At 44.0% G+C, this 15,375-nt stretch overlaps 1 protein-coding gene and 1 pseudogene across 2 annotated transcripts; both read left to right on the top strand.

Annotated features, from left to right (window-relative positions):
• Positions 1–3,970: 3,970 nt before the first annotated feature.
• LOC306663469 (large ribosomal subunit protein uL30-like) lies at positions 3,971–4,718 on the top strand (annotated as a pseudogene). The gene has a single exon. The product of its transcript is annotated as a large ribosomal subunit protein uL30-like (transcript).
• Positions 4,719–7,277: 2,559 nt separating this feature from the next.
• On the top strand, positions 7,278–12,149 carry RXFP3 (relaxin family peptide receptor 3). Its single transcript, XM_079144710.1, has one exon. It carries the CDS (start codon positions 7,870–7,872, stop codon positions 9,244–9,246), a length of 1,377 nt encoding a protein of 458 aa, XP_079000836.1. The 5' UTR covers positions 7,278–7,869; the 3' UTR covers positions 9,247–12,149.
• The last annotated feature ends 3,226 nt before the right edge of the window (positions 12,150–15,375 follow it).

Genomic DNA, 15,375 nt, shown 5'->3' with positions numbered 1-15,375 from the left:
AGAGTACCTACTGAGGCATTAAAGCTTCATTGGGAGGCATCTACAAAGTTCTGAAGGCACAACTCTCATCTTTTGTGGTTTCCCTTACTTCCAGGATGGACTTAGTATAACCAGCAGCAGAGTGTCTGGTTGTGGTTCAGGTCTCTGAGTGGCCTCAGCACCATAGTGATGGAGGTGACATTCAGGGTCACAAGACTAGACTGCTCCAGTGAAGATAGATATCAGAATAGCCATTATGCTGAGAACCAGGTGGCCTGAATTTCTTCTCCACCCAGACAAGGCTAGGGAGTCTCAGGTCTAATGTATGAGCCAGAGCCTCTGGTTTCCTGGGGGTGGTCTGCTTGCTAGTCTGAGCAGTATTTAGGTAGAATTTCCTTAATGATGTTAGCAACTCTGCTATAGCTTAACGGAAGAACATCTAGAGAAAAGACTAACATTCAACACTCAGAAAGTTATATAGGTAACCTAAGAAATTATAACATTTTACCTCTTTGTACATACTTCCTATTCCTACCTGAAGATCAGGCCCTTTGAATTATTCTCCTAGAAGTGGGAATGGATCACAATGGATCCTTTCACAGCCTCCTACTCAGTTCCCTTCTAACCAATGATCTAGGTTTAGATCAAAGGTTCTAGACATTGGTGGGGAGGGGATGTTTTCTCCCATGGAACATTTGACAATCCTCAAAGGCATTTTGGGTTGTCACAGTAGAAGTGGGGATTGTTTCTGGATTCTAATGGTACAGAGCAGGAATACCAGTGTATGCTATGAATACCAGCCCCACAACAAGAGAATTACCTGGCTCAAAATGTCAACAGTTCCAAGGTGGAGAAACTGCAAGTTAGACTAAAGTAACTGCTCAGGTCAGCAGTGTAACCAGAGGGTCCACAAGTTTCAAACTCTTGACTTCATTCTTTTTGTTAAGCAGTTGTTTATTTGATTCTTTCAGCTTACGGCATAGATTTCTAAAGAGTAAATGTTAGGTCATACCTCTCAATTTTATACTAATTCTGTCTCTGATGTGCCAACAGAACTTGGGTAAACTCTTGTACCTCCTCCTGACTCAGTTTCTACTCTCAGCTACTCAATGGGAGTACCTGCTTAGTGGTCTCAGTAGTCTCTTCTCCCAGTATTTGCCTCCTGAATGACCCTTTGAGGTTATCAATGGTCTTCCCATCTGTAAACCCAATTCACATTTTCTATTCTTGTCTTCCTTGACCTCTCAGCAGTATTCATCAGTCTTATTTTCTCTTACATGTCATGGCTGCTTTGTTCCATGCTTCTTATTTTCCTCCTACCCCTCTAGTTATAATTTTCATGGTAGTCTGCAAGCTTGCCAGTCTCTATCAGACAGTTCAATCTTGGAGCTCCTCCAAACCCAGTCATTGATCCTTTTCCCTTGACAGTCTCAGCAAAGTCAAAACTTGAATTGTCCACTATTTGCTGTTGACTCACAGATTTATATCTGGAATCTAGGCTTCTTTTCTGACTTAAGATCCAAAAATTCAACTGTATACTTGACATCTTAATTTGATGGCCTTATAGATATTCACAGTCTCACATGTCCAATCTCAATTTGTCATCTTCCCCACTCCTCACCCTCTCAGCATCCCTATCTCAGGTATACAAAGTAGAAACTAAAGGACTTTTGATTCTTTTTTACCTACATCCCTTGTATGCAATCCACCACCACAAACTGTCAAGTCAGTTTGTAAGTTAATAATATCTATGTAAGTTTTGGGGAGACATCAAAGGTTCAGGGGAGGAAGGAGAGAAAAAATAAATAGCATATCTCTGTAAATCTCTTTCTGACCTGTGCCACCCTCGCCTGAACTATAATCATCTCTGTCCTGAGATCTTGCTGTAGCTTTCTAGTGGACTTGATTAGCGTCTATTCCCGTCCTTTCTTGTCTTTTCAATTCTACTCACAACACTACAACTAGGAAGATGGTTTTGAATCAACAACTCTGATCTTGTTGCTCCTCTGCTTAAGAATTTTCAGTGCCCTAACAGTGCTCTAAAGTTAAAGACCATAATTCTTTGGTTAGGCATTATTAGACTCCTGCCAGTCTCACCAGCCTATCTAGCAGTGCTTACTTGCTCTCCCTGTGTTACAGAACCATCTTCTTTCTGTCCTGTAGAAGCATCATACTCCTTCTGGCCTGGTGTCTTTACTCATGCTGTTCCTTCTGCCCAGAATGCTCTTTCTTTTCCTTCTCTATTCCTCCTCCTTTTACCTGGTTACTGAATATCCTTTCTTCCTAGATACTGTAGTTTATAAGACACACCATTTGTTAATAATTTTCTAGGGAGAAATACTCTCATTAAATACACATATGGCAACTGGAAATTCATAATGATCTTTTGAATATATAATTTGAAAATATGTGATTCTTAGAATTAAATAAGTGTAATTGGAAAGAGTGAAAAGCTACTTCCTTGTACATGATTTTATAGCTTGTTATTTTACGTGGTTTTTCTTATTATTATAACAATGTGTGAGTCAACTTTTTGTGGCTGTGACCAGAGTACTTATCAAGAAGAGCTTAGAGGAGGAAACATTTATTTTAGCTCACCATTCAGAGGTTTAGTCCATGGTTAGCTGACTCCATTGCTCTGGCCCCAGGTCAGGCAGACTGTCATGATGGAAGGGCATGGCAGAGAGGTGCTGCTCACCTTATGGCAGCTGAGAAGTAGAAGAAGAAAGTGGGAAAGGGCTGCAGAAAAGATGAACCACACTTCCAGACATGCCCCCAGTGATCCATCTTCTCCAGCCATGCCCCATGATTTAGTCAACTTTGTGTTGCTGTGACCCATATACCTGACCAGAACAAAATACAAGAGGAAAGGTTTATTTGAGTTCATGGTTTCAGAGTGTCATTTCAAGTCAAGTTATGGGTTTGAAGTCAAGCAGAACCTCATGGCAGAAAGGTGTGGTGCGGGAAAGCAGCTCAGGACATCAGACCTGGAAGCAAAGAGAAAGCTCTGCTCACCAGAAACAAAATATACATCCCAAAGGCACCCCCATTCCCGTGGCCTACCACCTCCAACCACGCCCTACCTACCACCCAGTTATAACTCCCATCATTTCACCTTCAAACATTCCCATAGTAACACAGGAGGCTTGGGGAGACACCTCATATCCAAACCATAACAAACATATAACCCATAAATATTTGTATCACCTATTAGAATGTGAGCTTAATTAGGTGGCATTTACCAGTAAATCTCTAGTTCAGAGTGCAGTACCTAGCACAAAGTTGGTGCTCAATAAATATGTGTTGAATGAATGAACAGTGCATTAAGATGAAGCAACATGTTTAACTCAGAATTGCTCAATTTATCCTTTTGTAATGTTCAAGCCAGGCTTTTATATACTTGTATAGGTTTTCTGTTGCTGTGTAACAAATTGGTACATATGCAGTGGTTTATAACGAGACAGATTTATCCTCTCACAGTTCTAGGGATCAGAGGTCTGAGATCGGTGTCACTGGAGTAAAGTCAGGGTGTCAGCAGAGCAGGCCACTTCTTGAGGCTCCTGGGGAGACTCCATATCCTTGCTTTTGTCAGCTTCCAGTGGCTGACTATATTCATGGCTTGATATCCCTTCCTCCATCTTCAAAGAGCATCACTCCTGTCTCTGTTTCTGTATCGCACCACCTTCTCCTCTGATTCCTCTTGTCTCCCTCTTATAAAAACTCTTGTGAATCTATGGGGCCCATAAGCTTAATCCATGACCATCTTCCTCACCTCAAGACCTTTATTTTAATCACAACTGCAAAGCCCTTTTGTCAATATACAGTAGTATCCAAAGGGCCCAAGGATTAGAGTGTGGACATGTTGGAGGCCATTATTCAGCACACCATTCGCTCCCGTGTTGAAAAATATGTGTTAGAGCCAAGTTGGAAAATGAGGCATGGGCCAAAAGATGTCACATGAGAGTCAAGAAACATGGTTTTGGCCCTTTTTCCAGCTGAAAGCATGGAGGGTGCCAAAGAGAAGAAAAAGAAGGTTCCTATTGTGCCAAAAACCCTTAAGAAGAAGCAAAGGAATTATGCAGAGCTGAAGATAAAGTGCCTGAGGAAGAAGTTTGCCCAAAAGATGCTTCTAAAGGCAAGGAGGAAGCTTATCTATGAAAAGCCACGAGGAATGTAGGCAGATGTACAGAACGGATATTTGAATGACTAGGATAACAAGAAAAGCTGGCAACATCTACATTCCTGCCGAACCCAAACTGGCATTTGTCATCAGGATCAGAGGTATCAGTGGTGTGAGCCCAAAGGTTCATAAGGTATTACAACTTCTTCACCTTTGCCAGATCTACTATGGCACCCTCATTAAGCTCAACTAGGCATCAATTAACATGCTGAGGATTGTGGAACCATATATTGCCTGGGAGTACCCAAACCTGAAGTCAGTGAAAGAACTAATCTACACGCATGGATATGGCAAAATCGTTAAGAAACAAATTGCCTTGACAGATAACGCTTTGATTGCACGATCTCTTGGCAAATGAGACATTATCTGCATGGAGGATTTGATTCATGAGATCTACACTGTTGGAAAATGCTTCAAAGAAGCAAATAACTTCCTGTGGTCCTTCAAATTATCTTCTCCAAGAGGCAGAATGAAGAAAAAGACCACCCATTTTGTAGAAGGTAGAGAGGCTGGCAACAGGGAAGACCAGATCAACAGACTTCTTATAAGGATGCACTAAGTTGTCTATCGTGGTATTTTTGTAATCTGGTCAGTTAATAAAACAGCAACTGCTCTCAATATAAAAGAAAAGAAAGAAAATAAAAGAAGAGAAAGAAACATATGGTTTAGACCTAGTGTGATTAGTTCCCAGCAGTGAAATGCTGAGTAAATCCCTTTATCTCTTCAGGCCTCCTCTGCAAAATGCCAGGGCTCAGGCCTATGATTTCCTGCATCTGTGATGATGGGTTCCCAGCAGTTATGTGCTTGAATATGTTTTTACTTTGTCCTCACTCCTGACTTTACATGGTCCACATGGCTTCAGATATAAAAAGGAGCCAAGGAAAAGGTTTCAAGATTCCATCCTGCCACTATGAAGGAGAAAGAGCTTCTTATTGCTAACAAGATTTTTCTCCAGTCTCCTATCACACCCTGATGTCAACCTCGGGAAGAAGTACTACAGAAAAACAAACTGTATGCTATGTAACAAACCCTGAACCCTTCCCCCTTTATGTTTTTCTAAAAGACAAACCTAAATAGGGTAGTTTCAATACAAAAACAAAAACAAAAAAATCTAAAATTGGAACAGCCCATTGAAGTATAGTATAACTAGTTATTACCTACCCATTCCTTAAAAATAAAAGTGGGAAGTGAAGAAACTAAAATTATTGTCCATGCATCTGACACAAAGTACTACATTCTAGATAACTTAGTCATATACAAGACTAAACAAAAAATAATCACAGACACTACTAAACTGCACACTCATTTAGATTAGCAGTTCCAGAAAGGATCAAAATAGAGGATTTATGTCATAACATTTCTCTCAACCTAGCTCAGTGCCATACTAATTGACCAATGAGTTTGAGACGAATTGAATCAAACTCCTGCAATATTCTTCACAAAGTGTGAATGCTTCGTGTGATTTGGGGCAGATCAAGTACATATATTCTTGAATGGGACTAGAAGCACAGAAAGAATGAAGCTGTGTGTGAGAGAGTTAGGGAGTCTCGGTGAAATGGTTTTTGTGTGTGTCTTAGGCTTCCTCATTTTTCAATAGCCCCTTTAAATACAAGCAAAACAAAACAAGAGATAATTTTTGATGGACATATTACCTTTATTTTATTTATTTATTTTTATGTGTTGCTGAGGAGAGAACCCTGTGCCTTACACTTGCTAGGCAAGCACTGTACCACTGAGCCAGGACTCCAGCCCTCAATAGAGATAAATTTTGATGGAGAAAGAATTAATTTTTTAAAAAACAAAGTGAAAAGTGAATGTGAAGGTGATGTTTGTAGCACAGTAATAAGAGGTGTGAGCAGAAGCAAACCTTGGACTGGGAAGATTGATCAGGGCAGGACTCATCTTCAGATAAGAACTGATCAGAGGAGACTGGCTGGTTTGGTTTTTACTGAAGCCCTGGCGCCCTCTCTAGGGAAGACAGAGCAGTCCAGTGTTTGGAGCAAAGTGTGTTCTCTCGGAAAGAAATGCGTTCTGGCTTTGAAATCAAGATCGTTTCCTTTCCTGTTTTGAGTATCTCATTTCTTTTTTACTGAGTGTTCTTTTAAAACTCCTCTGCTTTAAATTATTTAATCTTGTAAATAAAGAATTCTGCATTACCTTACGAATGAAGACAACTGCTGCATGCTTAAGATACTTTGATTTCAGTTAAATCCCAGATAGTGAAGAAAGCATTTCAAATTCTTTGAGTCTTTCCTTAAAAGTATGATTTACATCAGAGCAGTTGACCTGACGTTTCAATAAATCACAACTTGAGAAGAAATTCAAAGGCTTTCCACTCATTCCCTTAGAAAAATCCTTAGAATTTATTGCCTTGGTCTGAAAAACATCTTATGGGGAAGGAGTTCTGATTTTAATAGTAGAGGAAATAGGGGAGTGAGTGGTGCACAGTCAACTCGAGATTGTCCTCTATTTCATCTGCATCTAGGTAAAAGGAAAGGAAACGTTTGTGACCAAAGAGTGGAGGAGCTTTGAACCCTGGGATAGACCAGTGGTATTTTAAAATATGTGAAGTCGAGAACCAATTGCATGCTCAGTTTAGCTTCACCTCTCAGAATACACCAAAGTACGGGCAACACTTGCGCCCTGATTTCCGCTTTTGTGTATTCAGTAAGGATCCACCATTTGATTTAGACACAAAAAGGGGTCACTATCCTTGCTTTTAAAAGGGAAGTAGGCAAGAGATGGCACCAGTCTTCGTCACATGGGATAACTTGAGTGAAAAACAGTAATGAAAAAGAAGAAAAAACTTCTGATCAAAGTTGATTAGAAGGAAGAAATGCAAATCAAAATAGGCGTTCTCCAGCAACACAGGGAAATAAAGGGTTAGGACCATTTCCTTCTGAAACTTTGTAAAGGAAAAGGGAAGTTGCCAAAGGCCTCTGCCTGCGGCCCGCCCCCCCTCCTCCTCCTCCTCCCCGGCAGTAAGCGCGGCGGGGTTCAGCACCTCGGAAAGCGCCCCCTCTCTCTTTATCTCTCTCTCTCTGTGCGTAGGGGGTTACGCATGCTCCGTGGGGCCCGATGCCGCGGCTTTGTGGGTGCGAATATAACTCGGGTAAGTACCTCTGGTAACTCACTGGGAATTAACAATAGCGGAGAGGCGGAGACACTTACAGACCTCCAGGCAGTAAGAGGGAGGTAGACGTGACTTCCCGATCTCTAGTTTTCCTTGGACTGAAACCTCGTCTGAGCAGCAGAGAAAACCAAAGAGGTGTTGGAAAGAAAAAGAACGGGCCGGAACCGTGCTTCTGAGCAGCCAGGTGGGTTATGCGCCAGTGCCCAAGTCACAGCGGGAAACGGAGGGGAGGTCTCAGGCGCGTACGAGGGACTCCGGAAACTCCAACCTTAGACCAAGAATCCTTGGAGGCCGGTCGCTTTCCTTGGGAACTGCGCTCCTCTGCTAATTCACATCTACAGCAGATGCTGAGCTCAACTCCTGCGCCCGGAGCTGCTCGTCGCGCGCGTGGGACGCAACTGGCACCCAGTTCCTAGGCTCTGTCTTCATCCGCTATTTGAAAGCTCCCGCGCACGCCTCGCGCGCTAGCCTGGGGATCACACCCCGGGCTAACCGTGCTTCCTTAGTTCTTATGTCCGGGAATATGAAGTAGGAGCACTTGTTCATACAGGTGGTTGAATCAATCACGACAGCCCCCATGGATAAGGCGGTTGGAAGTGACGAGCTCTCAGAACTCTTCAGTCTGATCCCGGGCCTTCTGGAGGCGGCCAATACGAGTAGCAACGCGTCGCTGCAGCTTCAGGACTTGTGGTGGGAGCTGGGGTTGGAGTTGCCGGACGGAGCGGCGCCAGGGCATCCACCCCGCAGCAGTGCGGCAGAGAGCTCCGATGCAGAGACCCGGGTACGGATCCTCATCAGTGCGGTTTATTGGGTGGTTTGCGCACTGGGGCTGGCGGGCAACCTCCTTGTGCTCTACCTGATGAAGAGCAAACAGGGCTGGCGCAAATCCTCCATCAACCTCTTCGTTACCAACCTGGCGCTGACGGATTTTCAGTTCGTGCTCACTCTACCCTTTTGGGCGGTGGAGAACGCGCTGGACTTCAAATGGCCCTTCGGTAAGGCCATGTGTAAGATCGTGTCTATTGTGACATCTATGAATATGTATGCCAGCGTCTTCTTCCTCACTGCCATGAGTGTGGCGCGCTACCATTCTGTGGCATCCGCCCTTAAGAGCCATCGGACCCGCGGGCACGGCCATGGGGACTGTTGTGGCCAGAGCCTCAGAGAGAGCTGCTTCTCCTCAGCCAAAGCTCTGTGTGTGTTGATCTGGGTTTCGGCTGCTCTGGCCTCGCTGCCCAATGCCATTTTTTCCACCACCATCAAGGTGATGGGCGAGGAGCTGTGCCTGGTGCGCTTCCCTGACAAGTTGCTGGGAGGCGACAGGCAGTTCTGGTTGGGCCTGTACCATTTGCAGAAGGTGCTGCTAGGCTTCGTGCTGCCTCTAGGCATCATCAGCCTGTGCTACCTGCTACTGGTACGCTTCATCTCAGACCGCTGCGTGGTGGGGACTGAAGGAGGGACAGCAGCAGCTGGGGGAGGCCTGACTGGAGCTAGCGCTAGAAGACGGTCCAAGGTCACCAAATCAGTGACCATTGTGGTCTTATCTTTCTTCCTGTGTTGGCTGCCTAACCAGGCGCTCACCACATGGAGCATCCTCATCAAGTTCAACGCGGTGCCCTTCAGCCAGGAGTACTTCGTATGCCAGGTATACGCATTCCCTGTGAGTGTATGTCTGGCGCATTCCAACAGCTGCCTCAACCCAATACTCTACTGCCTAGTGCGCCGGGAGTTCCGCAAGGCGCTCAAAAACCTGCTTTGGCGTATCACTTCTCCTTCGCTCACCAGCATGCGTCCCTTCACCGCTACCACTAAGCCGGAGCCAGAGGATCACCGGCTGCAGGCTCTGGCGCCGCTCCAAGCAGCCGCTGAACCTGACTTGCTTTACTACCCGCCTGGTGTAGTGGTCTACAGTGGGGGACGCTACGACCTGCTGCCCAGCAGCTCAGCCTATTGATGTGTACCAAGGTTCAGAATGCGCTGTACAGCGAGGCTGCCTTCCAGGGCAGGGAAACAAGGGAGCAGATTACTGGAGGCAAGGCGGAGGCACCCTGAATCAAGAAATAGGTGGGAAAAGGATGGGGAGACCCATGGAGCAGCAGCCTGTGAAAAGGCTGGAGGCACTTCTGTTGGAGAAGGGAGTCTGTGAAACCGGGCTAAGAGAGGAAGTAGGCAAAGGAGTGACGATCAGTCCCTCAGGACCCAGCCACCAGCCTTGGCTCCCCACCTAACCCAAGGGTAGAATCCTCTCCTTATGCTGCCCACGTTGTACAGCGTGGGAGCGCCCAGAAGTAGAGAAGCAGCAAGTAAGCAAATTGGGGTATGAATAACTGGGCACTTATATCAGTTATTTTATGAAGTTCTTGATGGGGCCCTTACGGTGCATCCACCCAGGAAAGCCACCCAGGAAACGTTTCTTTTGAGTTTTGACCCTTAAGACTACACAGGGAGCTGCCCTGGGAACCTCAAGTTTGGAGGAAAGAAACCTTTACAGAGTTGAGGGAATGGAGTGACCTTTTTGACCCTTCCCAGGAAATGGTGAGGGAAAGGCACCCCAGTGCAGCCACAGAATAGTTCACCATCCCGGATAAGGCAAGCAGGCACAAGCTGGGTCTGACTGAAAGAGCCTGACTTCTGTGCACAGGTATCACCAAGGGCAAAACACCTATCCTGGTTTAGAAGAAATATTCCCTGGGGAGTGGATGTCACTGCACTGTGGGAGAGAGCAGTGTAATCAGAGGAGCTGAACAGAGAAATTTATTTAGGCTCTGCCCATAAAGGAAAAAGAGGACTCACAATCAGTATTCCCTGGAAGCCTGGGTGCTCTAGTCTCTCTGGAGAGCAGTCTGGGTGCCTATAGACACCATTCTCTCTAGTCCATCACTGCAGGTGAGCTGGACTTAGGAGCATCTTGAAAAGCTCTCCTGGCATCTTGGGGGTGGGGGTGGAGTTCCTACAGCCCTTCCCTCCTCACTCTGGGAATTGGTATTCCACTTGGATTGAGACTCTGGACCAGCAAGTACAGGGGTGACTCAGATTTCGGGTTGGATTAAAAGAGCAAGAAATACTGTAGAAATATGCAGGAGCTTACTACAGACCAGATTCCTAGAAGGTGGGGTTTGATCATTCAAGAGAATGTATGGGATGGGAAAGAGAATGGAAGACTAAAGTAAAATCTTTGTCCTAAGGGGACAAGAGGATTGGAGAGGCTTCGCTGAGGGGATCAAAGAATTTCGGGTGTGAGATTCTTTATTGCTCACAGTATTGACATGAGAAGGTAAGATAGAGGAGATTACCTCAGTGGGGTGATATTTATTCTGAAGAGTATGTTGCTCATTGAGCATGCATGATGAATTCTGTCCTAACTACCCACAGTCAGTAGGACTGTCCCTGAAGAGCAGATTTTGTTTCTCAGGACAGTTCTGTTATTGTAGCAGTTTGCGATGCTAAGTCTCAGGATGTCCTTTCTTGAGGCTATTCTGAGAATTGAACTCACACATCAATCTACCTGCCCATCTGCCAGGACTGATGGAGGTGCTACTATTGTCTTTGGCAAGTTATTTTGAGATCAAGAAGCTGGTAATGCAGACAACTCCCGGTATGGTTATTCTAATACAATAAATAACCATTTAAAAACATGCCTGTTTAAATAGCCTCTTCATCTGTGGAACTTTTTAGTTTTGTTGAAAAATTTCTATAGTGGCTGAAATTTAAGACTTAAAATATGAGATCTACAACTCTGTCATTCCTTATCACTTTCTGTAACACAATACAATGAAATTGCTAAATTTTCACGTACTCTGCCACAGAAACCCAAACTGCCCATCTCAATTCTGAGAAGTCTTGAAAAGTTAACTCTTTTTTGAAAACAGAGTAGTGCTTCTGTTCCAAAGTAATCAAATTAGCCTTTGTCCTTTAGAAAAAAGATCTATCAATAGTAGTATTGGAGAGTAATCAGACTAACAAAAATTGAAACAGAAACTCCCTTAGTCTCTAAAATACAAATACAGGGAAAATCAACATAGGAAATTACAACAGTAGCACATGAACAACACTGATTTTATACTTTTACTGAAAGATTCTTATTACAGTAACTTAATATTATAGTTTTGACAATAAAATAATGTGGGGGTAGCTCATAATTCTCAGGAAATTGCTTCTGCTCCTGTGGACTCCAGAAAAAGAGAAGAAAGGGTCGAGAGGGTAAGGTCTTTATGAAAAAATCTGTAAAAACTGTCACCTGTACATACCCAAAGCTGAAGCCTTCTGAGAAAATGGCAGAAGGAATCAAAGACCATGACTTTTGTCAACACAAGAACAAAAATGTCAACAAGGAAGTTGTCAAATCAATTGAAATCTACAATGACACTTTGCATGCCGGTTTTGTGTGAGACTCTGTGTTGGGGGCTGAGCTCATGCACATGAATTAGACATATTCCTGACTTCTACATTTAGAAGGATAGACAGCCAGTGACATGCATGAGATAAGACAGGGAACAATTAATTGAAGGTCATAGTAAGGCTAACACAAAGTGCTATGGGAATAAGGAGGGGAAGGTCAGAGACTTCTCAGTCAACATAGTATTTTAGGTGGGCCTAGAAATATGGGTGTAATTTAGGCAGAATGAGGGGGCGTTGAGAAGGTAGATGGGACATGTGAGGCTGAGGAAGAGTGATGATTAAAGACTTTGATATCAGAATGCCAGGTGCCCAGTTAGGGAGGCAGGTAGCAAAGCAGTGTAGCTTCCCTTTCTCCTACAGAATTTCCCAGGATCTCTATTGAAAATATATATGTCCATGCATGTATTTTATTTGTTTGGGAAAAGAATTATTTTTTGGCTAGACCATGTCATCAGTGTACTGAGAATAAGTACTTGGGTTCCTGAGGATTAAAGACTTTTTAGAATTGGCTTCTATCCACTCATTCAAACCTTGATACATTTGAATTCAATGAATAAAATTACAAAAGTGCATGCGTGTGTGTGTGTGTGTGTGTGTGTGTGTGTAGGTGGGGAGGGTGGAGAGAGAACTAGCGAGTCTGCTATGGCTCCATTCCTCATCCCAGTAACCTGTCTAATGTTCCGAACATTGAGGTTTGATCCAATAACCTCACTTGTATTCAAAACCATGCCCTGTGATTGGGTAGTGATGACTATGCTTCACTTCTTTAAGGGTCCAGATAAAATGACCGTTGGCCATAGGTCATCTTCCACCTGGCCCATCCATTTGTTTCCCAATCTTCAAAATACCAGAAAAGTCCTTGAATAAATGGTCAAGAAATATACTGTACCCTGAAATATACTGTACCCTGAAATATACTGTACCCTGAAGATTTTTCCATTTAAACTTTCCAGAGGCTAATAATATATAAGGAAAGCAAGAGAGGTGACTTGATACTCTTTATAATGCTGACATCTGTGTGACACAGGTCCTCTGAGCCCTTGCCCATAATTGTCCATGCTATAGGGTAGAGAGCAGATGTTTTCTCTGATCACTTTTCTAAGTCAGTCATGACCTCCCTTCTTCAGGATGGAGGATGGATATGTTGGGGGGGGGAGATTGGGAGAATTGGGGGTAATCTTATATGTGCCCCCCTAAAAAGAATAAGATGACTTCATTTGAGAGTGACTGTGCTCATCAAATGCAAGTGGGGAGGGGACTGATTGAGGGATAGAAAATGAGCAGCACACATGTGCAGAAAGGGTGAGCAAGGATTGGAGGCTCATAAATGAAACAACAGCACACTGAGGTCTGGGAACACAGCCCACCCAGTGTGGAAAGCACCAAGGATCTGGAGAGGACAGGAGGACATGCAGAACCTGGGGCCTAACATCAGATATGGAAGCTGCATGTCCTGCAGGTGATGGGGAGAGCAGTAGGCAGGAAGGAGCAGTTGCTTCACTGCAAGCCCCTGCCCTCCACCTCTTGCCAACTGCACAAGCACACCTAAAATGGCCTGAGCAGGGAGTGCTCCAGATGTTCTGCCACCATCACTGGTATGACAGATGACAAATAGCAGAGAGCCAGCTCTTTCAATAAAAAGGAGGCAATCAGGAAAACTGCAGCAGCAGGGCGGGAGTAGTAAGTGTGACTCAACAGGGATTCATGTGCACTTTGAGATTATTGGAAAAACTGAGAAGGGACAGGGCACTACCACACAGAATGACTAAGGGCCCACTCTTAGGCTGGAAGTCTCTGACACTGCCCTTAGACCTGGGCAGATAGGGCCTGTATTTCAACATTGGAGAACCCTGTTCTGCCCCTGTTCCTCCAGCCATGCCCCTCTCTGCAGTGTAAGGAGTATAAATCTCTGAGTCTATTTACAAGGCCTTGGTGGACCCTTTACTGAGTCCATCTTCCAAAGAGAGAGCACACAGATGAGTCTGTGCATCCTTAGGGGTGAGGAGTGGCTGAGGAGTGGCTGTTTGCATAAGTGATGGAGGGTACAGGGATGAAGGTAGCTAGGATGTGCTAATACCAAGTGCATACAAGGAATCTCATGATGTGCCTAGACAAAAATGGGAGGAGGTGGGAGGAAGGAGTGAGAATGGATTGCCTGTGACCTCGGGCCTCTTCTTATCCTTTTGTTCTGGCTCCTGCAAATATTAGGAGTGGCCCATACTACTTATACATACACCCAACAGTTGTGTGACAGAGGAGCATATGCCTACCAAAATCAACCAGATCATGCTTCCTCTTCTCGGGTCTGCTGCCTCAAATGAGTTGACTGTCCACAGTCTTGGACATGCTACTAAACCCATCCATTCTACTATGCATGAGACAAGCAAAAGCAACACTCACATCCCAAATGTCCCAGTTCTTAAAGGCTCATTTCCTTTCCACAAATATCCTTTCAGCCCCAAAGTGTTTGGTCAGCTGAAATCTACTTGGAGCAATGACTGTACTACCAGACTCTAAGATGAAGTGGGAGAGGAACCATGTAATCTTTGTACCTTCTAAGGATAGGCAGAAAATTCTCCATTCTTTACTAACCAGGCACATTGGGAGTTGTCTAGGTAAGCACTTAAGAAAGACAGAAGCACATACAGGGGTGGGGAAACGGGATGACGTGCCCTTAGCAGCATTGGTTACAGTGAAATACCATTCATTGAACACCAAGCAATGCTGGCCACCTGGCTGCATGCTGTTGTATGGAAAGGGGCTGCTCAGAAACTCATGAGTTGGGTGACTTCAGGTGAGTTACAAAATACCTCTCTGTCTGAGTTTCTTTTCCTTATGTACCAGGGATTGAACCTAGGGAGACTTAGCCACTTTGACTACTGAGACTTATCCCTAGCCCTCCTTTTTATTTTTTAAGACAGGGTCTCACTAAGTTGCCTAGGACCTCGATAAATTGCCAAGGCTGGCTTTGAACTTGTGATCCTCTTACCTCAACCTCTGAGCTGCTGTGATTATAGGTGTGTCCCACCACACATGACTCAGATTTCAATCTGAGTTTCTTTATCTACAAAATGGAGATCAGTAACAATACCCAGTCTCAGAATTACTGGGTTAATAAAGGTAAAACATAATAATGATAAATACTCCGTATGTGGTATGCATTATTAATCATCACAGTCTCTGAGACAGGAATTACTATTCCAAATGTATAGATGAGCAAGTGTAATTTAGGCAAGTTAAATAGTTTTCCATGGAGTAGAAATCGGGATTCAAAACCAGCCATGTCTCAAACTTCATGGTGTTACTATGAAATCATGCTGTCTCTCCAGGCTGCTCAAACTTCACCCCTTGGAGGCAATTGAAGGGATATGGTGAGAGAACCCAGGGGCTTTTTCCCAGAAGACTTTCATATCCTCTGCATAGGATGGAACAAGGGCACAGACCAAATAAAAATGTTTTTACTGTGTCATTCAATGAGCTGGTTGAAAGTGGAAAATCTTCTAGTATGAGATGTTCAAGCAGACTTGTTAGGATGTCATAAACTAATAGGAATTAATTATGAGCAAGTTAAATATGAATAAATCAATACCATGAAAGAAGTCATCAGCAATATTTTGAGTATTTGTAGATTTGATGAAATATCTCCAACCATATTTAGACCACTGGTTTAAAAAAAAAAAAAAAA

The sequence above is a fragment of the Sciurus vulgaris genome, assembly GCF_902686455.1.
Source record: "Sciurus vulgaris genome assembly, chromosome: 6".
NCBI lineage: Eukaryota > Metazoa > Chordata > Mammalia > Rodentia > Sciuridae > Sciurus > Sciurus vulgaris.
The sequence above is the reverse complement of the archived record's forward strand: the minus strand, read 5'-3'. Positions and strand labels throughout refer to the sequence as shown.

Coding starts and splice junctions, on each gene's coding strand:
- RXFP3 (XM_079144710.1), top strand. CDS start 7,870: ATGGATAAGGCGGTTGGAAGTGACGAGCTCTCAGAACTCTTCAGTCTG.